At 45.5% G+C, this 23643-nt stretch overlaps 1 protein-coding gene across 1 annotated transcript in view; it reads left to right on the plus strand.

Moving 5' to 3' along the window:
- The window catches only part of TSPAN3 (tetraspanin 3), a 28855-nt gene extending 17379 nt beyond the window's left edge, over positions 1–11476 (plus strand). The window contains exons 2-7 of the mRNA XM_088446855.1: positions 618–809; positions 2143–2217; positions 2623–2724; positions 2968–3117; positions 6440–6523; positions 10096–11476. Of these exons, the coding sequence (XP_088302981.1) occupies positions 618–809; positions 2143–2217; positions 2623–2724; positions 2968–3117; positions 6440–6523; positions 10096–10188 (696 nt within the window). The 3' untranslated portion in view covers positions 10189–11476. The remainder of the gene's footprint in view (positions 1–617; positions 810–2142; positions 2218–2622; positions 2725–2967; positions 3118–6439; positions 6524–10095) is intronic.
- Positions 11477–23643: the final 12167 nt, after the last annotated feature.

Below are 23643 nucleotides of genomic sequence, written 5' to 3' on the forward strand. Positions count from 1 at the left end.
ACCTGGTCGATATCAACCAGGTTGGCCTGCATGCAATGGCGATGGTCGATATCTATCTACCATCCGTACCCGCGCATCGACCATCGTTTGGGGTTTGGAAGGGTCCAAAAACAAGACTATATGGTCGATATCGTTATCATTCATATCGTCCTCTTATATCTGACTGTCTAAGCACCATTAAAGCTCTCCCCTCCTGTAAGCAATGTGTGCCAACCTTTTGGGCTAAACTCTTGGTAAAAATGCCCCGTGTTCATTACGATGACTGGCCGTCTTTCAGCATTGTATATCTGTAGACCAGTGCCCCAGCCATGTGCATAGAAGCTGTGTCCTTGATGCTATACATAGATATGTCTTGCTCCTACAAACTGGCCTTTATCTTTTTTTTTTTTTTATAATCAAGCATCTTTATACTACGGCACTGTACTGATTCCATACACTTTGGAAAGAGACATTCTTAGAACATGTCTTCATATAGCAGCTATACATGAAAATGGTCACAGCTCTCAAGTTTATGCTATCCAGTTCCATGTTTTATGTTCTTAGTAACCAGTATTTGTTTTTAATCACACAGTTGTGTAATAGTCTTTTTCATATTGGTATAACTTTCTCTCCTGCAGGCTGCCTCAGGTATTCTATGCTACGTGGGAGCCTATGTCTTTATCACTTATGACGATTATGATCACTTTTTCGAAGATGTTTACACCCTGATTCCTGGTGTTATAATAATAACTGCAGGAGCTCTCCTGTTCATCATAGGCTTGATTGGCTGTTGTGCCACAATCCGAGAAAGTCGATGTGGCCTTGTAACAGTAAGTGTTCATTACAAGACAATTAATATAACATTATTTACAGTTACTCTCACAGTTACAATATTCAAATTCAGAGCCATATTTAACCATATTCTTTGATTATAGCTAGGCCTCATTATCCTCTTATTCTCTCTATTTTGGACACTTCCCTTATACTGCCCAACGCATTTTACTGGTAGTAGCTGAAATGCATAATTGTATATTGTATTGAATTTAAGTACAAGAATTACCTTTTTGACTTTGCTTCCATTACCATCCTAATCAAGCCTTGTCTACTCATGTTATTCGTATCCTATGAAACACTAGCATGTCTTTTTTTAAATTCTAAAACAAAATTGGTATGCACCTCTTTTTAAAGAGCAGCTTGGGAGTATGTCATGTAACCAGTTCCAGTATATAATGCAAATAGAAAATTGCATTGACACATGGTATGAGTCTTATATTCTTATTTAATTAGTACATACATTTCTGAATACATTTACAAAGCATTTATCCGCTCCATTAAATATTGTTGATTTTATAAAATGTTTGATATTGGTATACATTTTATAATTGTACTGTATTAAGCAGCATCCACTAGTCTATACATACAAACCTAAAGCTAGAACAAAAAAGGTAATGTCTGTAAATAAACTCTGGAAGATGCCATTTCTTATTTAGTGGCTATCTGTGAAGCCTTGTGGTTATTGAGTAGACATGTCTCCCAGACATGAAGAACAGGGTTTCATGGAACAACTGGTAGCCTGTTTAAAGTATTTGATTAAATATTCTACACTTACATTGCAGGTACTTTACCTTTGATTATGTGCTAACCAGGGGTGTTTCTAGAGAGGAGGGGGCCCGTGAGCAGTCTGTCACAGGCCCCCTCCTCTCCGGCCGGCAGCGCACTGAGCGGTGTGCGGCCAGCGGCGCACTAATAGACTCTGGGCCTACGTAATCTGTGTTCCTTATTGTATTCAGATTCCCTGTGTATCCAAAACTGGAAATGGTCTGGTCATGAAACATTAATGTACCATTAGTAAGGATCTAAGTACACTAACAGTGTAGCAAGAGTTAATGCATATAACGTTCCTGTGTATTGCAGTATGCAATGTCATGCATCATACATTCGTGATTTGCAATAGATACATTCCCCATTCTCCATTCTAATTGAACCATGTTGAGACTAGCTAATCTTGAACAAGAAGAGAGAATCTGTCACTTGTGCTCCTAAACAGGGACTGAATGAGAAGATTGCCTCAGTCTTCTACTCCTAATCCATATAACCGGTATTGTCGCCTATTTTAGTACAGTAGTACATTAACCTGACGTTATAATTTTCTCTTTCCCCCAGTTTGTGATTATCTTGCTTTTGGTGTTTGTGACTGAAGTGGTTGTGGTGGTCCTAGGATACATCTACAGAGCCAAGGTAATGTGTACTACCTGTCACCATCCTTTCAACTACTTATTGACTTATACATGTGTGGAACATCCATGTTATAGTCTGTATATTTGCTTTTGGGATTGTTCTAGAGCACTAATTAAATGCATAATTTCCCTTTCTCTGGTTAATCATGTTTCCTGTGACACTTAGGGCTAGCTTACTAAGTGGAGGCTTTTGCAAGATGCCGATTCTCAGCAGTTCTGACACCTAAATATAAAATGGCAATAATATAAAATGCAAAACTGCTTTGGCCTATAATGTACTTTAACGTGTGATTTCAGGATTTCTAGCCATGCAAGGATGGTGTGTGGTTACATTTACTGGTGTCCTTTCCTTTTGACAAACACAATATGAGCTGCTAAATAAACAATGTGTTTTGTTTTATTTTAGGTGGAAGATGAAGTTGATAAAAGCATTGCAAACGTATTAAACCAGTACAATGGCCTTTCCTCTGACTCTGCAAGCCGAGCTATCGATTATGTTCAGAGGCAGGTAGGTATACAACCCACGGCCGGCTATATATTTGTTCAGAAGTAAAGGTGAGGTCATATAAAGCAGCATTAATTGTGTAGCTAGTTAGGGGCAGGTGACCTGTATTACTCCAAAGTACAGTACAGCCTCCAAAAAAAAGAAAACTCCCTTTTTTAAATACAGTTCATGCCATTCACAAAGTTTTTATATTAGTTTTCAAGAGCAATACTGCATGCATATTAAAGGAGTTTTCCTTTTCTCCAGCTTCACTGCTGCGGAATACACAACTATTCAGACTGGGAGAACACTCCATGGTTTAATAGAACAAGAAATAATGTGCCGTCAAGTTGCTGTAGATATGACATCTCTAACTGTACAGGCAGCCTGAGCAGGCCTGGAGATCTTTACTATGAGGTAAGAAATATCATGCACCAGGCAATAGTCCTGTATCTGGTGATGGCTGTAGATCAAAATACGACATGTTTGCACGTCATTATGAACCGAGAACCTACTTCTTTATTCCAACAATGCAATGGGGCGTTCTATAATCTTGTGTTGGTTAAGAGAGTAGCTTAAGTGACATCTCATGAAGAGATATCAAACGTCTGCTGATGTATGTTAAACCACTAGGATTTACATGTGACTCTTAGTGTGTGTGTGTGTGTGTGTGTGTGTGTATATATATATATAATATATATTCAAATAAATAATTTTTTCTTTTTTAGTGCCAGTCAAAAGTTTGGACACAACTTCCCATTCAATGGTTTTTGTTTTATTTAAATTATTTTTAACATAGTAGATTAATACTGAAGACATCAAAACTATGAAAGAACACATATGGAATTATGTTGTAAACAAAAAAATGTTATACAAATCAAAATGTTTTTTATATTTTAGCTTCCTCAAAGTATCCCCCTTTTGCTTTGACAGCTTTGCACACTCTTGGCATTCTCTCAATCAGGTTCATGAGGTAGACTCCTGGAATGGTTTTTCAACAGTCTTGAAGGAGTTCCCAGAGGTGCTGATCACTTGTTGGCTGATTTTCCTTCACTCTGCGGTCCAACTCGTCCCAAACCAGCTCAATTGGGTTTAGATCAGGTGATTGTGGAGGCCAGGTCATCTGACGCAGCACTCCATCACTTTCCTTCTTGGTCCAGTAACCCTTACATAGCCTGGAGGTGTGTTTGGGGTCATTGTCTTGTTGGAAAACAAATGATGGTCCCAGTAAGCGCAAACCAGATGGGATGGCATGGCGCTGCAGAATGCTGTGGTAGCCATGCTTTTTAAGTGTGCCTTGAATTTTGAATAAATCACCAACAGTGTCACCAGCAAAGCACCCCCACACCATCACACCTCCTCCTCCATACTTCACAGTGGGAACCATCCGCTCACCTTCTCTGCATTTCACAAAGACACGGCGGTTGGAACCAAAAATCTAAAATTTGGACTCATCAGACCAAAGTAGCAGATTTCCACTGGTCTAATGTCCATTCCTTGTGTTTCTTGAAATTTTCCGTATCGACTGACCTACATGTCTTAAAGTAATGATGGACTGTCGTTTCTCTTTACTGAGTTGAGTGGTTTGTGACATAATATGGATTACAACAGTAGTTAAATAATGGTGTCCACTGTGTATTATTATTATTATTATTATTATTATCCTTTATTTATATGGCGCCACAAAGGTTCCGCAGCGCCTTACACAGTACATAAATGAGCACACAAGAAAAACAGTTAATAGTAATACAAAACAATGCAGGACAAGGACAAGGTTATAAACTCAGCTGCAAAACACAAGCAGCAGGACATGAGCAACCAGGTGGTAGGTGCCATTGTAAGGAGTTAGGAGTAAATTATACTATAAGTAGGGGGAGGAGAAGCACGTGAGGATGAGGGCCCTGCTCGTGAGAGCTTTCATTCTAAAGGGGAAGGGCAGACAGACAGGGGCGACACAGAGGGGTAGATAGTGAAGAAGGAGCATGGAGCAGTGGGTTAGGATATGTGCTGCGGAATGTGTGTGTATAAGACGACCTGATGTTATGTAAAAATTAAGTCCTTCATACATCTATCTCTATGATAGAAAATAGATTGTTTGTGTTATTTACATGAGAGATGTACAAAGTAAAGTAGAAGCACTTTAATTTGTGTGTTACATTTTAGCATCTATATACAGCCTGACAAGAAATGCAGCTATTATGGGACTGTCCCGCCATCCTAATACAGTAGTGACTACTTTAGTTCCAGCTGCTGGGTGCTATGCCATGCTCCTGTGAGTGGGTGCATCTCACATGCTAGACCCACTCACAAATGGGTGCAGCCATACATGATGTGGTCCCACAGGATGTTGCAGTACCCGGGCCCAGAATTTCTCTTGGCAGGCAGCCCTGGAGGTGACAGACAGAACGAGGAGGGAATGGGGCTTATTAGTGGGGTAACAAGACCATGGAGGGAGGTGGTTGAGAGTGGAGGTATAGGAGAGGTGGGGGAAAGAAGCAGAGGGTTGGAAGCAGACTGATGAGAGAAAAAAAAGGAAGAACAGCAAGTGGAGGAAACAGGAGGGGGAAGAGAGGGAAGGATAAAGTAGAGGATTATGTGGACATAGAATATGGGGGTTGTGTGAAGTAAGGGTGTTCATGCTGTGGACAAGGTAATAATTGAGATGTAAACTGGAGTGGAGGCTGTGAGATATAGAGTCAGTGTGGATTAAAGTTGTTAAATGTTCAAAAATACATGTAAAGAACAGTGCTGCTAATGTATGAGCACAGCTCCAAAAGTGATATATAAAGGAGAGGTATGTGAGTAGTGGGTGCAGGAATTAGTTTATAAACAAATGATTAAAGTGGATTGATGTGACACAATTGGAAAAGGCAATACAAAATGAATGAGGACAAAATTACAATGTACCCGAGCTGATCCAGTCCAAAGTGTTCTGATCAACAAAGATCAATCAACAAGAGCAGCACACAGATAGGGGAGTATTTGCAGTGTCCAAGCAGTGAGTGCAGTAAGTAGTTGCCTGGATATGCATACAGCAGAAGATGTTGTTGATTTTGTTCATTCACATAAGTAAGTTGCTTCTTGTTGTTCAGAAAGTGTTTTGGTTTTGAGTTTCTTTTCCCTCAGTTTTCCTCCAGTTTAACTCCAGCGTAACTCCGACTTAGTTATCAAATTGTATTTACACTTATAATCAGAACACTTTGAATCTTAACACAGACTATGGCAGCCACCGGCTATGCAGCCTGTGGGAGCAGTACTAACACTACCTCTGCACAACACAACTTATGGTCTCAAACACATTAAGAAAGCAAGTAATTCCACAGATTGACTCTTGACAAGGAACACCTGTTAATTCAAAACCAACAATTTGTTTAACACTTTTTTTGTTTACAACATAATTCCATATGTGTTCTTTCATAGTTTTGATGCCTTCAGTATTAATCTACTATGTTGAAAATATTTTAAATAAACAAAAACCATTGAATGATCAGGTGTCCAAACTTTTGACTGGTACTGTATATATTTTAAACTGCTTGGCTTCATCTGTTTTATTCTTCATGGCTACCCTTTCTTTATAGTCTTAGGCCTGTGCAGATTAAGCAGATTTTATTTACTTTAACGCAGTCAATCTACAATATTTTTTTTTTTCTCCCTACATCTTTTGCAATACTTTATGCTTGAATGAAGTATAAGATTAATAGGACTATATATTTTGTTATATTCTTGTGCTTCTCTCTAGGGCTGTGAAGTGCTGGTTGTGGAAAAACTGCAGGAAATAATGATGTATGTAATATGGGCGGCACTGGCATTTGCTGCGATACAGGTGAGATGTTAAACTGCGTGATTGGTGGATGGCATTGTGCTACATGTGCTATTTTGTGCGTAGAATTGAGAACTGTATGATGACATCCGTGTAGATTATTGAGAAGCCAATAGATTACTTCCAACAAATGCAGTTAGAGTACTCCATGCAGATTTAAATCTAGTTTTAGGCCTGAATTTGGTGTGTGTACTTTCACTTTATTAAAGCAGGACATTAGAATGAGTTTTAATTCATACATACATTTTGGGTGATCTCACATAGGGCGCCTCAGCGCTTGGGGCTCTATTATGTATAAAAATGCGCAAAATACCTGAGTGCACTACTGTTGTCCAGTAATAATGACAATAATGCATCCTATTTAGAAATAAAATGTCTTGGTTATGGGTTTACAGGTACACCTTATTGGCTAAAATGTATAGATGGCTAATCATATATTTGCAATGAAAACTTTATTTTATTAAAAATAGGATGCAGTTTTAAACTTTTTTTTTTTTTTTTTTGTACTGATGGGCAGGAATTTCGGGGTTCTTAACTAAAGTGCAGGTTTTTAGAATTGGAGTTGTCTATAGCAACCAATCAGATTCTACTAATCTTCTAGAAAGTGCTAGATAAATGATAATAGCTAGAATCTAATTGGTTGCTATGGGCAACACCTCCACTTCTATAAAACCAAACTTTAGTAAATCTACCCCTTTAGCGTTTTGTATGGTTAGTCTGAGGTTATCAGTAACACACATTTACTGGTACTGCTCTTTCTCCACCGCCAGCTTCCAAACCACTCCTGTCATTCAGTTTCCTAGTCACTCCCTATCATCCAAAGTAAGTGGCTGGCAGTTGAGACCATATCCATGACACCTCACATAACGCTTGCTTATATAAAGCGAGAGAGAGGAGTGAAATATAATTATTAAGCCATATATTGAGTCCAGTTAAGCTGCCACCATAGACTAAGCCACATTTGGTTTTAATTATCAAAGTTAAGTCTGCCAGCAGAGGTGGTGAAGATATTGCAGTAAAACTATTGTCCATATCTATTGGTTTGATGTAGATTCTGCCAAGACCACAATATACAGGCTTGTGACAGCAGTATAATCGATAAGTGGCCTTTTAGATTCTTTAAATCATGATTGACTGAAAACAGCATAGTATCAGTGTTCCTGCTAGACCGTGGGCAAGGGAGTCTTTGCGCACGCCACAGTCGCTCCCAAAAAGGGTGTGTGGCTGACCATGGAAGGCGCGTGTTTTTGTGACACGCCCCCAATTCATCACACAGCACTTACATAGCTGATGGGCTTCCCCAAAGCTTTCCCCTCACGGTGAATAAATGCCATGTGCACAGCACCTATTCACCCAGCAGAGATTGGTCACCACAACTTTTCCCACCCGCAGGACACTGCAGCCTGCAGGTGGGAAGGTACAAGGCAGGCTGTGTTAGTGGGGTGCTGCTGAAAGGGCAGGGGGCATTTTGCACCTTTTTAAAATCCCGCTAAAACAGCCTGGCGGGAACACTAGTCTCTGTCAAATAAGTGTTCTACTCCGATGCTGTTGGCTGACCATGCCACACACTTTAACATAAAATAAGCAGAAATCAAGATGTCAATAAATTTAAAGGTTTTCCTGTCCTACATTGTAATTGGGCACATGGCACAAACCATTTCTACTTTAGGACCCTTTTCTCCCTCTTACGTTATATCCCTTTCACACCAAGCGGATAACCTGGGTTATTGCAAAGGCAAGCCGGCACGATGTGGGATCCTGGCTTGGTGTGAAAGGCTCGCCCAGTGTTGTGTGTATCGTGTAGCGACCAGGGTTAATCCCATGCCCAACCCAGGTAGGCTTCAGTGTGAGCAGCATGACCCAGGTTATTCAACCCAGGCCACGCTAAAAGAAGCTGGTAGGGGGCACTTGCAGTTTATGTCCTTTTCAAGCTGCAGACCACACAGAGTGGCTAGCAACTTATTTATTAACAGTTTCTTATATAGCGCAGCATATTCCGTTGCGCTTTACAATTTTCAACATTAACAGAACAAAACTGGGTAATAACAAACAGATATATAGGTAGGAAGGCCCTGCTCGCAAGCTTACAATCTATACTTGAAAGATGATGAGGCCCGTGAACTGTCTAACAGGGGTGAGAGAGATTTGCAAGCAGATAAAAGGGATTTAAGGATGCTACAGTGTACAGTAACATAGCAAAAATCCTCAGTGCCTGTGGTGTGAGTGCAGGGAGCAGTCACCACCCACTTTTTATGACCATCTTTGTGAGCCTAAAAAATGTCTATTTCTAATAACATACACGGCTTTGTAGGGCAGACGTGGGTTCAGTATGAAAGGGGTTGACCTGGGAATAGCCTCGGTCCAAGGTGCAGTGTGAAAGGGTTATAGGAGCTGTAACATGAGTTGAAACTGTTCAGTATCCTGGGTCGGACCTGGGATTTTGATGTGAAAGGAGTATTGGCAGCCTTTGCCAATTCTAATTTATATTTTTGGTACTACAGTGTAATTTTTCCACTAAACAAATGTGTTCATTCATGGTGAGAGGGCACATTCCACTTGTGTTTTGTTTTTTTTTGTTTTTTTCTTCTCTCTAGCAAATATGAATTGCTGCAGCACAAGGTTGCTATTTGTTTGAGAACCTGAACAACTGGTTTTGGTTCATTGTTGCCTATATTAAAGAATGTGACATGTCACCTTGGTGTACTGCAGTACAGGTCACGCATAAATATCTTGCATGTGAAGTGTGGGCAGGGGTGGTTGGGTTTATTTTCTTGTAATACTTCCCAGGAAACAGTACTGGAGGGCTACAATTGTGTATGAAATACTTATTTTATATTATTATACATTTATATATCCTTTTATCTTCCTATACACTGTTCTAAAGTATTAAAGCTATCCTTACAGAGGCCGATACTGCATATCTGCTTGAACACTTGATTACTTTTCCATACGGGTGCAGTCCTATGTGGCCACATATTAGACAGATTTGGGAATTATTGTATGTGCTTGTTTAGTGGTCGTTACATCTGGGACCGTTAGTATCGTTGGACTATGAACCAATACAGGTTTTGTTATGATTGTTTTTATGATTTTAGGAACAACAATCAAATACTGGTAGTCACCTGCTATATCAGCGTGTGTGGCCAATTGTAAATTGATGTGGTTCATGCTCAGTGGATTGTTCTAAAATGCTTGAAGAATTTAGGGTTTTGACACTTAGGTGGCCCAAGTGTAATAGCCTGCAGCATTGGCCCAAGTGTAATAGCCTGCAGCATTTGGAAAGTGCAGAGATTTTGGTTATTCAGCAGCAGAATCTAAAATGTGTGTGTGAAAATAAATATATATATTTCAAGTTAGTCAAGACTAACCTAATACAATGCTACTTCAAATATTGCAGCTAAATCTCAAATCTCCATTATTTGCAAAGCTGACCACCTAGGGTGAATTTTCATTTTAGAAATCTCAGTAAATGTACACCTGTCTTTTTGCTACGTCAAGGTTAGCAGGAAATTGTAATGTTGTTGCTAAATTTCAGCTCTTTCACAACTGATTTTGTCCTATATTTACTGTATTAGCTCCTGGGAATGCTGTGCGCATGTATCGTCCTCTGCAGAAGAACACGTGATCCTGCCTATGAACTCCTCATTACTGGTGGAACCTATGCATAAAAATCACTGTCACCTTGCCCCTTGTGCTTTGGTACCTGCAGCCCTTGTTCCTGAGGAAGCCGCATTGGGATAAGACTAGCCAAGTAGTTTCTACACTGCTGGTTCCGAGCTATGACCTGCATTGTTCATCTGACCCTATGGACTGTTCTATACCCTCAGCCTGTCACTTTATTAGTTTTTTTTTTTTTTTTTTTTTTTAGTGCTGATCTGTAAGTTTTAGAGTTAGCGTCTGGTTTTTTGCGTTAAGTCCTATTGGTGTAATTGCAGCCATGTGATTTACATCCTTGCTCGAAGTCCCCAGGGACCCTGACACCTTACTAAATGATGTCTAAGAACATGCTGCTCTGTGTTGCAGTATTTGCTCCCCTTTTGGCTGTGGAAACCATATCTAGAGAAGTTTTACACAAGTTTTACTGTATCCTGCAACACCAGCAGCCATAGTTTTCTAGACTCCTGAATATTATTTGTAAATTACCACCTTACCTCAGAGGTATGGTTTACTCCCATATTTGGCAAAGATACGTTGCTATTCTTTGTCTACTTTACTCCCAAGTAAAATCTTATTGAGCTATAGATTAAATACCAATGAGACTGAACACTGGATTCAAAGATGTTGCTTGTAGAGGATGCAATGAAAAGACTTCTTCGTTTCTTTGGAGAACAATTATTAAAAGCTTTTTCAGACTGTCTGTAAACCTTGAATTGGCATCTTTTGTATTTTTAAAATGTAGTATAGATAGGATGCATGTTAACATCCAGTAAGAATGATCCGCATATAAATCTGCCTTCAGTCATAGTTTCATATTCTTTTCCAAAGGTGTAAAGAAAAATGTTAATATGCACAGGCCATTTATTTTTTATTTGTGATACAAACCCTTTGTCTTTTTAACTTGTTGAATAATGCACAGAAGGCAGTTCTGCAATGAAACTACTGTTACATTCTCACAGGAGACTGAATTATGCAGCAGACTGTATTATACCTTGAACCACCTCTGCAATAGCATGCACACTACGGCCAGGAGGTAGCTTGGTCTTCCTCCCAAGCCCACACATTTCGTGGGTGGCTATCTGCTTGACACAGAATTTAAATAAGACACAGTTGAACAACTATTCTGATAAGAGTTTGCATTAAGTTCTTTTTACATAGAAAATTGTTTTGTTTTTCCTAGAATAAAACATTAGCAACTTAGAGTGGTCTGTATCAGTGTCTCAATTTAGAACTAAAAATTCCGTGACTGGAACTGACCTGTAAATAGTAACTGATTCAATAAAAATCTACATAAACCAACTGCTGCAGTTTTTTTTATTTTTTTGTTAAAGGGGTAGGGATCAAGTGTGTGTGTGTGTGTGTGTGTGTAGATAGGGGGTGTGTATATACAGGTTGAGTCTCCCATATCCAAAATGCTTGGGACATGAATTCTTTTGGATATCTGAAGTTTCTATATTTTGGAATATGTGCATGCCATAATGAAAGATCTTGGGGATGGAACCCAAATCTAACATAGAATAGATATGTTTCATATACACCTTTACCACACAAGCTTGAAGGTAATTTTATACAACGGACGGGTTAGGTTTAGGGCTCCCGGGGGGAACTTCGAGTTAGGCACCCCCCCGGGAGGGTTAGGCTAGGGGAAAGGGGGGTGTTAGGGTTAGGCACCCCCCCTGAGGGACTTAGGTTTAGGCAGCAGGGAAGGGGGACTTTGGGGGGGGGGGGGGTGTAAGGGGTAGGCACCCTTAAGGGAAGGTTAGAATGGTAGGTTAGGTTAGTTAGTACTTATCTAGGGACGATCAGGATTTCCAGCGCTGTCGGGCTGCCACTGCCGGGATCTTTCTCTGTTAGCCTGAAGGTGCCTGGATTAGAACTGCCGGCCTTGCGGCCGGCGGTATTGCATACCGTTTCCATGTGATATTGCATATAGACATAGAACACTTGGTATTTCTACATATCTGCTGTTTTATCCCTCCCATACTCATCTGCAGTTACACAATAAATAAGATTACTCTTAAACCTGGCAGTAGTACATGTGACCTCCACCAGTTTATTTTTGTATTAACATGTGACATAATCTCCAACCTTACAAGCCACACACTTGACACTTGCAATACCAGCGCATGTATCAAAAAGTGTGCATTAATTTTTCTTTCTCTTACTCATTAAAATACTTCATAGTAGGGCTTCTAGCTAAGCTCTGTGGGTGAAGTTTAGGGCTAGTGCTGCAGGAGAAACACAAAAAAATGTCTCCATTTGACCCACACTTGCATCACCTTTTTATAATGTGTCCCAAATCAGGTGCTGAGATTGAAGATCTGGTAACACTGAAATTAATTACACTAGCAGCCAGCAAAACAAGTGGTGCTTTGTAGTATTTACAGTAAAAACAAACAAACCCACAAAACTGCTAAATATAATGGTCAGTGTAATTTCTACTTCAGGGTCCATAGGCTATCCACAGGATACCTTGGGGTATAGGCGATGGCAGACATCCCAGGCACCACAGAGTTAAAAACTTCTCCATCCTCCCAGTATGCACTGGGGTCCCTCTCCTATACCCTGCCCCCGAGCCTCAGGCACTCAGTTTTCGTCGGTGCCTGGCCGAAGTTGGATGCACAGTACAGAGTGGGGGGTCTGCACGGCCCCTGAAGTTCTTCAAAGCAGCTGTGGCTGTACATCTAACGAGCAGACAACATGGACTGTCTGTACTGACGTCCATGTCGTCGCTCCTACACCCCGCTGGTACCAGAATGCCGGTACTGATCCGGGGATGCTGGTGGGTGACTGGGGTCACAGCTAGTGGTTGCCCGGACTGTGGCCGGATTTACGGGGGTTCAGGTAAGCGACAAAGTCCCGAGGTGGGTCCCAGCCGAATAGCACAGTCCTTAGTCCCCAGGCAGGGGGCTCCCTGGGGACTGGCTGCAGTGTGGAACCAGGCTACTGATTCCTGCGCTTTCCACTACCCCCTGGTACTGAGGACTGGACAGAAACAGTAAATGTCCAGCATCCCAGGGGTTAAATGCATGCCAGGGGAGTGCGCTTTCCCTGCTAAGCAGCCGGCGCCTCCCCCGCTGCACACGGCCTCTCCACAAGGTAGTTAGGCATCTGCAGGCGCTCCGCCCCGGACCAGCCCTCCCTCTGCTCCTCGGTGGCCTTTTTAATACATGTGGCAAACGCTGTGCAGAAAGGAGAATCCGCCGCCCGAAGGAAGCATCCTGAGAGGCGAAGGTGTCAAACCTGTAATACTTCACGAAGGTATGGACAGAGGACCACGTAGCAGCCTTGCAGATCTGAACTGCCGAGGCACCACGTCGAGCTGCCCACGAAGGACCCACAGACCTAGTGGAATGAGCCTTCAGAGAAGGAGGGACTGGTAGGCCTTCATGAAGATAAGCTTCAGAAATAGCCATACGGATCCAGGCTGCCAAAGTTTGCTTTGAAGCAGGCCAACCCTTTTTACGGAAGCCATAGAGGACAAACAAAGCGTCCGACTTCCTAAACGAAGAAGTGCGGTCAACATAAGTCCTTAAGGCCCGCACAACATCCAAAGAGGCCTCACCCACGGAAAGACCCGGTGAGTTAAAGGCCGGAACAACTATTTCCTCGTTAACATGAAACTGGGAAACAACTTTGGGAAGAAACTCGGGCTGAGTGCGGAGCACTGCCCTGTTCCCATGAAAAACCAAGAAAGGGGGTCTACAAGAAAGAGCCCCTAACTCAGAAACACGTCTGGCCGAAGCAATGGCCAGAAGGAAAACAGTCTTAGCTGTTAGCCATTTAATATCCACTGAGCCCAGTGGTTCAAACGGCGGTCCTTGGAGAGCCCTCAGGACCACAGGCAAATCCCAAGGGGCCACCGGTGGAACAAAGAGCGGCTGAATGCGGAGAACACCTTGCATAAAGGTGCACACATCCGGGATTGTAGCAATCCTACGGTGAAACCAGACAGATAGGGCCGAAACCTGTACCTTCAAAGAAGCAAGGCGAAGCCCATGATCTAGTCCCGCTTGCAGGAAGACGAGAATCCGAGACAGACGAAACTCCCGCGGTGCATAACCTCTCGGTCGACACCACTGGAAGAACGTATGCCACACGCGATGGTATATCCTCGCGGAAGACGGTTTCCGAGCTCGTAACATGGTACGCACCACAGAGCTGGAAAACCCCCGGGACCTCAGCATGGCCGTCTCAACAGCCACGCCGTCAAAGACAGCCGAGTCAGGTCCGGGTGAAGGCAAGGACCCTGAGACAGAAGGTCCGGTCGTAGCGGCAACCGCAGAGGACTGTCCACGGACAGACCCTGAAGGTCTGAGAACCAGTGCCGTCTGGGCCACGCGGGAGCTATCAACAGGAGCGTCCCTCCTTCCTGTTTGAATTTCCGGATTACCCGTGGAAGAAGGGAGACCGGAGGGAACAGGTATGCGAACCGGAATGTCCACCGGATGGACAGAGCATCCACCAGAGATGCCCCTTCGTCTCTTGTGCGAGACCCGTACACCGGCAACTTGTTGTTGTGCCGGGACGCCATGAGGTCGATTTCTGGAAGACCCCACCTGTCCACCAGTAGTTGAAAAACGTCCGGGTGCAGGGACCATTCCCCCGGATGAACGTCCTGGCGACTTAGAAAGTCCGCCTCCCAATTTAGCACTCCCGGGATGAAGACCGCTGATATGGCTGGAAGATTGCGCTCCGCCCAAACCAGGATCCGAGAGACCTCTACGAGAGCCGCCCGACTGCGAGTTCCTCATTGCCTGTTTATGTAGGCCACGGTGGTAGCGTTGTCCAACTGTACCTGCACCGGGTGACCCTGGAGAAACCGCTGTGCCTGCTGGAGAGCATTGAAGACCGCACGGAGTTCCAAGATATTTATTGGAAGCTCCGCTTCTGTCGGCGTCCACCTGCCCTGGAACAAGTGTGGACCCGAAACTGCTCCCCAGCCCCGAAGACTGGCGTCCGTTGTCAACAGGACCCAATTTGGAACCCAGAACGGACGTCCCTTGTTGAGGTGGGTCGTCTGTAACCACCACGCAAGGGACAGGCGAACCTCCGGGGTGAGCACAATCGTCTGGGACTTCAGAGACTGAGGCAGCCCGTTCCACTTGGACAGGATCAGGTGCTGCAGAGGTCTGGAGTGAAACGGCGTATTCCACCATGTCGAACACCGACACCATGGAGCCAAGTAACCTCATCGCCGAGTGTAAGGACACCCGGCGGCTGTGCAGACAACTGCGCACCCTTGACTGTAAAGCAGAGATCTTGTCCTCCGTCACGAAGATCCTTTGCTGTCCGAGTCCAATAAGGCTCCAAGATGCAGAATCCTCCGAGACGGGATTAGAGTGGACTTCTGCCAGTTGATTAGCCAGCCGTGCCGTTGCAGCAGTGCAATGGTCAGGTCCAAGAGGCGTAACAGGAGCTCTGGAGATCCTGCCACTAATAACAGGTCGTCCAAGTACGGCAACATGCGGACTCCCTGCAGCCGCAGAGAAGCCGCCATGACCGCCATCACCTTGGTGAAAACACGTGGTGCTGTCGCCAGGCCAAAAGGTAACGCCCGAAACTGGAAGTGGTCGCTGCGGATTGCAAACCGGAGGAACTGTTGATGGCGCAAAAGAATAGGGACATGCAGGTAAGCGTCCTGTATGTCCAATGACACCATGTAGTCCCCAGGTTCCAGCGCCAGAATGATGGACCGTAGGGTCTCCATCCGAAACTTCGGGACCCGCAAAGACTTGTTGAGTGCTTTGAGGTTGAGAATCGGACGATATGACCCATTGGGTTTCTGTACCAAAAATAGATTTGAATAGAAACCCTGGCCCCTCTGGGAGAATGGAACAGGCACTATAACTCCAGCCTGGAGCATAGTGTGCAATACCTTCCGCAGCTCCGTAGCCTTGTTCCGGTCTGATGGTAGACCCGTGGTGAAGAATCGAGCCGGGGGTCTGTGCCGGAAGGAGAGGGCGTATCCGTGGGAAACCACCTCCAGAACCCAAGTGTCTGTCATAGTGGTCGGTCGACCAACACTGGGCGAACTGTAGCAGGCGGACTCCCACCCTGGGATCCCCCAAAGGGAGGCCCGGACCGTTAGGCCGCAGGCTTGTCATCTGGCTTGGGGGCCGGACGTCTGGTACTCCATGCCTGCTTCCGGGGCTTGGCCGATTTCTTAGGACCAGCCTGTCGAGGAAACGACTGTGGTTTGGGCCTGCCCTGAGCCCTAGATGACCGAAAGGACGATGGTCCAGAACCAGAAGGAGCAGCGGCCGACGGGAGACAAGCCGATTTGGCTGCCGCCAGCGTGGCCACAATCTTATCCAGATCCGGACCGAAGAGAACTTCTCCGGTAAACGGCAAGGCTTCCAGACCCTTCTTGGAATCTGCGTCCGCCTTCCAGGATCGCAGCCACAAGGTGCGACGAGCAGCTACCGCTGCTGAAGAAATTCTAGACACCAGAGTACTAATGTCTAGAGCCGCCTCGTTGATGTAAGTGGCCGAATCACGGAGATTGCCAATCAACTCCGCCTGTTCGGCCGGACAGTCGGAATCAAAAGAAGCCTCTAATGAATCCGCCCAGCGCTCCATCGCTCTGGCAACCCAGCAAATGGCCATAGCCGGCCGTGCTGCCCCCCCCCGCAAGGGAATAAGCGGACTTCAGGCAGAATTCTACCTTGCGGTCCGTAGCATCCTTAAGGGAGGACATGGATGGCATCGGCAATGTGGCACTACGGACAAGACGGGTCACGTGAGAATCCACCTGTGGAGGGGATTCCCACTTAGCAAAATAATTATCCGCGAACGGATAAGCCACCGCCAGGCGTCTCTGCGGCTGGTATCTTTTGCCAGGCTGTTTCCACGCCTCCTCTAAATGGTCCACCAACTGACCCGAAAGAGGAAAGACTGTGGCATCGCCCTTCACATCTTTGAAAAAGGCATATTTAGACTTAGCCGCTGGGGGAACTTCGTCCTCAATCACCAAGGCTGTGCGGACCGCCCGAATAAGTCCAGGAATATATACTTTGGACTTAGCATCAGCGTCCTTAGTATGCAGAGGTTCCTGATCGTAAGGATCCAGAATCTCCCCATCATCAGACGTCCCTTCGTCATCCTCATAAGGAGCGGACAGAGACGCCACCGGCCGTTTATGAGGCCGCATCACAGACTCCCCTTGCAATACATCCGACAAGTGCTGTACAGAACTCGTCAGGGAGTTAACCCACGCTGGCTCCTGAGAAACCGGGAGCGGGGAAATAGGGAGACTGTGGGGTACCACCAATTGTCGTGGGAAACCCTGCATGGGTGACGACACCACAGACTGCTGGGACAAACCCATCGGAGTAAACGCGGGCTGCGGAGCTAACTGGCCCACTAAAGCTGTTAGCGCCTGAGCGAAACAAGCCCAGGGCGGCTCCTGTACCGGTGCTGTAACCGTAAGAGGCCGCGCCATGGACAAACACTGCCGGCAAAGGCCCTCCGCGCTACCCTCCCCCTCCGCTAACGGTACTTTACACGTGGTACACTGTAGCCGGAGGGGAAAATCACTTTCAGACATGATGGCACCACGTATGTGACCCCTCTCACCAATTATATATTAAATAGGCGAGAGACCACCCTGCAGCACCACACCGCAAGGGCTTAGCAGAAAGAACAGGGACAGTAATAAAGCTGACAGTTTAGAGAAGAAAAGTTACAGGCAGCGCTAGCACAGTCACATACAATGCAAAGAAAATCAATTCCTGCACTAACAGCGCTGATCACTCAACTACACAGACACAGGGCCTGGTAGGACACAGCGCTGCATACACAGACCTGACCACAGCGGAGGAGAGGTATGCGGGGGGACCCAGACCACGATGCTTCCGTCCAGTGCTTCCAGCAGCGTTCACCATGCGTTGGAGAAGATGGCCGCCGAGGAGCAGAGAGGAGGCTGGCCTGGGTGGAGGAGCGCTGACACAGGGCCAGTCAGCACAGTGCAGAGAGGGCTGTGTGCAGCGGGGGAGGCGCCGGCTGTGAGACAGGGAAGGCGCGCTCCCCTGGCATGCATTTAACCCCTGGGACGCCGCAGCGCTACCGCTCTGCTGCTGTCCGCTGTCCCAGGGGGTAGTGGAAGCGCAGGTTGGTCGCCTGGCTCCACGCTGCAGCCAGTCCCCAGGGAGCCCCCTGCCTGGGGACTTAGGACCATGTGATCAGCGGGGACCCACCGTGGGACCCCGCTGCTTACCTCTGTCCCCCTTGAATCCGGCCATGGTCCGGAACATCTGGGGTCACCGCTAGCTGTGACTCCAGATTCCCACCAGCATCCCCGGATCAGTACCGGCGTTCTGGTACCGGCGGGGTGTAGGGAAGACAGCATGGACGTCAGGACTGACTGTCCATGCTGTTCATCCAGATGTGCAGCCACAGCTGTATGAAGAAAAAGCTTCAGGGGCTCTTCTAGCTCCCACTCCAACAGGTGCACCCGACTCCGGCCGGGCACCAAACTAAACTGGGGTGCCTTGGCTCGGGGGCGGGGTATAGGAGGGGGACCCTAGTGCATCCTGGGAGGCTGAAAAGCTTAACTCTATGGTGCCCAGCGACTGACGTCACACCTATACCCCAAGGTATCCTGTGGATACCCTATGGACCCTGAAGTAGAAAAATTTGTTCCTGTCTCCAGCAGATTCTCCTTGATAGTGTGGGCCTAATTTCATGGGTGGGCCTGGAGCTGCAGCTCCACCCGCCCCATTGTTAATCCGGCCCTGGTGGTAGGGGGTTACAGTTTATTAGCAAAAAGCTCATACCTACAAACTACATGGGGAAAAAAAATGCCAATCACCTGATTATTGCTAAAACGGCCCAATAATTGTTTAGTGTGTTATCTAGCTAGGTATCGTTAGAAACAAGCAGATTGCAGTTGTATATCCTTGTTGGTACCTCCGAGGAAGCATCACTGCCCTCCTTGTCCCAAACACGTATCTGATGCTCACTACCGATTTGGTCTATATCTATTTTGTTACATATCAAATACCAAATCCTAAAGGCACCAATCTCCTTAATGATGGTGGGTTTGGATGTCCTTCCTGAGTGAAAATGTCATCAATTCCCCAGTTTAGCACGGCCCCATAACTACAAAATTGGGCACATATGAAAATATCAGGAAAGCCTGCTCTTCACTGCAGGTATTGATACAGCTCTGGTATACACAGTGCCATTATATCATTCACCAGCTGCCATGGATCTATCACAGAATTATAAGGTAGCACCCTATTGTTTGTTATGGAATTTATACTGTAAGCTCCTGTGGGGTGTGACTAATGCTAATGATTTAATATTCTCTCATACAAAGAGCTGTGTAATTTGGTAGTGCTATACAAATCTCTTCTGGCTGTTCATTCGGGCCTAATCTCTTGAACCACTGGACAGATTTTGATGGGGTTCACTGTTCTATAAAGCATTCATCTGCGACAAAGGGAGCTGAGCCATGATGATTTTACAGGAAAAAAAAAAAAATCTTGCACCAAGTTGCTATATAGGAACTGGCCAGAGTGCTGAAACAGCAAGAGCATCTGAGACTGACACTTGGAGTGAAGCAAGTCACAGAAAAACCTTGTGCTGTGTGAGTGACTGGCTGTTGCTGCAGGGCAGGGGTCTGCTCTCTAGGACAGTGAGAGCCAATCAGAGATAGCAATGTGCCCTGTTGCTTAGCAGTAGTCTAGAGAGCGTTTAGGACTGAGCAGGGTCACCTCTGAGTAAGAGTGGTAGACAGCCTCCATCGAACCCATGAAGATGTCCTGATACAGGCCCAGTAGTTAGGAAAAAGTCAGGGGAGGCATAACTATCGGGAATTAAAAAAAAAAAACATTGCCATCATCAAATGATTTCCATTCGATGGTGGCAAACAGTGGACCATCACAAGTAAAAACACTACCATTGAAGCAAAAACATCGGTAACCATCAGTTTCTGCTATCCAGGCCTATGCTGAACCTGCAGGTGGACTCCGGGCACCACTCATCCACCATGAAGTGTGATATTTCTGCTTAGCCAACAAGAGGCACCTCCAATGGAAGTCAGGGCTGTTCTCGGAGAGGAGCACCATAGTAAGGAAGCTCAACAGGAAGCCCCTGCAAATACAGGGTACATTGTGCAAAGAGTACATTGCTTATCGCCATGTTCGGCAGCTAGGGAGGGGTTCGAATGAAGGCTGTGGAAATATGCGCTGGTGTGCCAGCCCTGGGGACATGCTGCTGATAATGCTTATGGTAGCTGCAATACAAATCTCTCACCCATGATCCTCCTGCCCTTCCCAGCACATCGTAGTGGCTGGGCCTCAGCCTGCTGCAGGACAGCAGCAGTGGGAGGCTGTGGGGTGAGATGCAGGGGGCAGGAGTGAGATTCACTGACCGTGGGGACATGGCTTAGGTTGTTATGAGATGCAGGGGGCTGTGACGAGATTAAATTGCTCCCGTGTGAAGCCAGGGTGGGTCGCTAGCAGGGATATAGTTTATACACTGTACCTACCATTGCGATGCCGGCTGATGAAAATCCCGACGCCAGAATCCCGAATGGCCAGAAGACAGGCGCTGGAATCCCGAAAATAGTGGAGAAGCCAACCCCCGGGATCCAGACAGCCGGCATCCCGATCATAAGTATAGTTGGCGCGGAGGGTTAAGCTGGCCACACACTAGACCAACTTACATCCAACCAGCCAACTTGTTGATTGGTTGGAATGAAAATCTGGTAAGGAATGGGAGTAGCTGATGATCAGCAATTTGCTCCTAAATGCCAGAAAACAGATGAAAATGGTAGTCAGACAAGTTTGTTATATGTTTGATCTAAACAATTTGTTCAGACAACAGTTTTTGTCCATTTTCCGGCATTTGGGAGCAAATTGCCGATTGTCATTTGCTTTCATTCCTTGCCAGATTTTCATTCCAACCAATCAACTAGTTGGCTGGTTGGACAGATAATCTTTAGATGTGTGGCCAGCTTTAGGGTTAGGCACCACCGGGGGAGGGATAGGTTTAAGCACTAAGGGGGGGAGGTTTAGGAACTAACTGGGAGGATTAGGGTGCAAAAAAAGGAAGGTTAAGGGGAGAGGGTTAGGGTACTTACTGTAGCTCCTTCGTGATACCGATCATCAGGATGCCGCTGTCTTTCTTTTGACACCTGGCATCCCAACTGCCGGTGTCCCATACCCAACCCCGCTAGTAAAGGATAATAATCGGTTTCAGTTTCAGCTCTGGGTGTTGGCTTAGTCACATTTCTTAGCTGTATGTTTCTCCTCCCCCACCATACTCGCACACGGCCATAACTACCATAGGTATCCAAGATTTTGCCCGTGCAGCCCCCCTTCACTGGAAAGCGTTCCCACGCTCAATCAGGCTCTCTCCGACCTTGCAGAGCTTCAAACGTGCACTGAAAACCCCCCCTGTTCTTCAAAGCATACCCTTCCACCACAACCGTGTCACCAAGTCGCTCTCCCTCGTGCCTCAGCCATCTCTACCTTGCCTACTTTCTGCACTCTGGTCCCCATCTACACACTCATGCCTCAGGTCATCTGTCTGTTTCCTTCTCTCCTAAATTGTAATCTCCTAGGAACAGGGTCCTCCTCCCTACTGTCTCACAGCCCTCTTCTCTAGCACTTCAATGACAGCCTTCAGCTTCCCAGCTGTATGGAGAATTGCATTCCTAATTGTTATTTGAGCTCTGTTTATATTTTGGTTACTGTATTGTAATGTTATGTTCTGTGCACCCTGTACTGTATGTACGGTGCTGCGGACCACGTTTGGCACCCTGTAGATAAAATGTAATAATAGGTGCAAGGGGTGCAGCTGGTATGGGGCCCAGAGCTTAGGGGAGGGGGGGGGGGGCATCTTCTCTGTCAAAGTTACATGTGTTATATACATTTTTCACCATTGGGTGGTACAGTACAAACTAATATTATTCCTGGTGACATGCAGGAGGCTAGACTAAAAAAATCTTACAAACCAATGTCACCTACACATAGTAATCTCACATAACATTTCTTTTGATCATATATGATTTGTCATTGCTCCTGTACAAACATATTTTAAGAGTGTGCAGAGGCCAATACCAGTGACAAACGCAGGATTTTGAAAGGGGGGTTTCCAAACCAATGACAAAAAAAAATCGAAACACCTACAGGTACCACTCCTTGGGTACTCAATAATCCAAGATTGCTAATACATTACTGTGCAAAATTTCAGATGCATTTATTACATATTTCATCAATGCTTTAATGAAGTAAAACGCATTTGAAATGTTTCACAGTAATGGATTAACGAGCTTGGATTATTGAGTACCCGAGGAGTGCTGCCTATATCTGTGTATATATTTTTTTTTATTTTTTATTACTGTTGCATAGTCCCATAGTCCAGCACTCAGGATGAATTGAATAAAGTGTGGTTTAGTTCAATTACAGAGAAAATCCCATGTGGAGCATTTCAGCCCCTCCAAGAAATAAAAAGGCGAAACCGAGTCCTCCATTGGACACATAGACATGCTCACTGGCGCGCGCACACACACACACACACACACACACACACACACACACACACACACACACACACACACACACACACACACACACACACACACACACACACACACACACACACACACACACACACACACACACACACACACACACACACACACACACACACACACCAACAAAGACTACACAGACACACTTACACAGACACAGTGACTACACAAACACACACACTCACACAAACATTGACACACACACACACACACAGTCTACGCAGACACACACACAGACACAAACATTGACATACACACACACACACAAAACCTCTCACTTCAAAACACAAATAAATACAGCTCTGGCATCATTTATTAAAGAACACCTCCCACCCTGCCGATACACAGACATGCGGTGCGGCTCCAGGAGAGAATGCCGGCAGCAACTCTCAGCCTCTCACAATGCTGGTGCTCTCATGTGAACTGCCTGGGAGGGCTGCGTACTGCCGATGCAGCTCCCCCTACAGCCAGCACACTATAACAGCAGGCACAGTTGCCTGAGCTTCGGCAGGAGAGTGAGGAGACTCTCTTTACTAAAAAAAAAAAAAAAAAAAAGTTCAGCTGCACGGCGATGGAACAGCTAGCAGGGGAGGTTTGTAGGTACTCAGAAACCCCCCCTGCGTGCGCGTGTGCATACGACATATCACTGAAGTCTTGGTGAGCTCATGAGGTCTCCTAGCTAGATCACATAGTGGGTTAAAATAAAAAAGTTAACTTTTTCAAAACCAATATGTTTATTTAGAAACCTCTTCAGTCATTATCTTTTTTGGAAGCTTACAAGCCATTATGTCCATATACCCCTGGAAGGGGAAACTCCCTAGAATGGAAAATTATTACATTAGATCATTATACTTCTTCCTAGAAATATAGTGGAATTTTGTTACCCAACGTAGGGTCTGATGCAGAGATGGCTGCAATGGCG

This window comes from Taudactylus pleione, unplaced genomic scaffold (assembly GCF_031769625.1).
Source record: "Taudactylus pleione unplaced genomic scaffold, aTauple2 ptg000019l, whole genome shotgun sequence".
In the NCBI taxonomy this organism is placed as follows: Eukaryota; Metazoa; Chordata; class Amphibia; order Anura; family Myobatrachidae; genus Taudactylus; species Taudactylus pleione.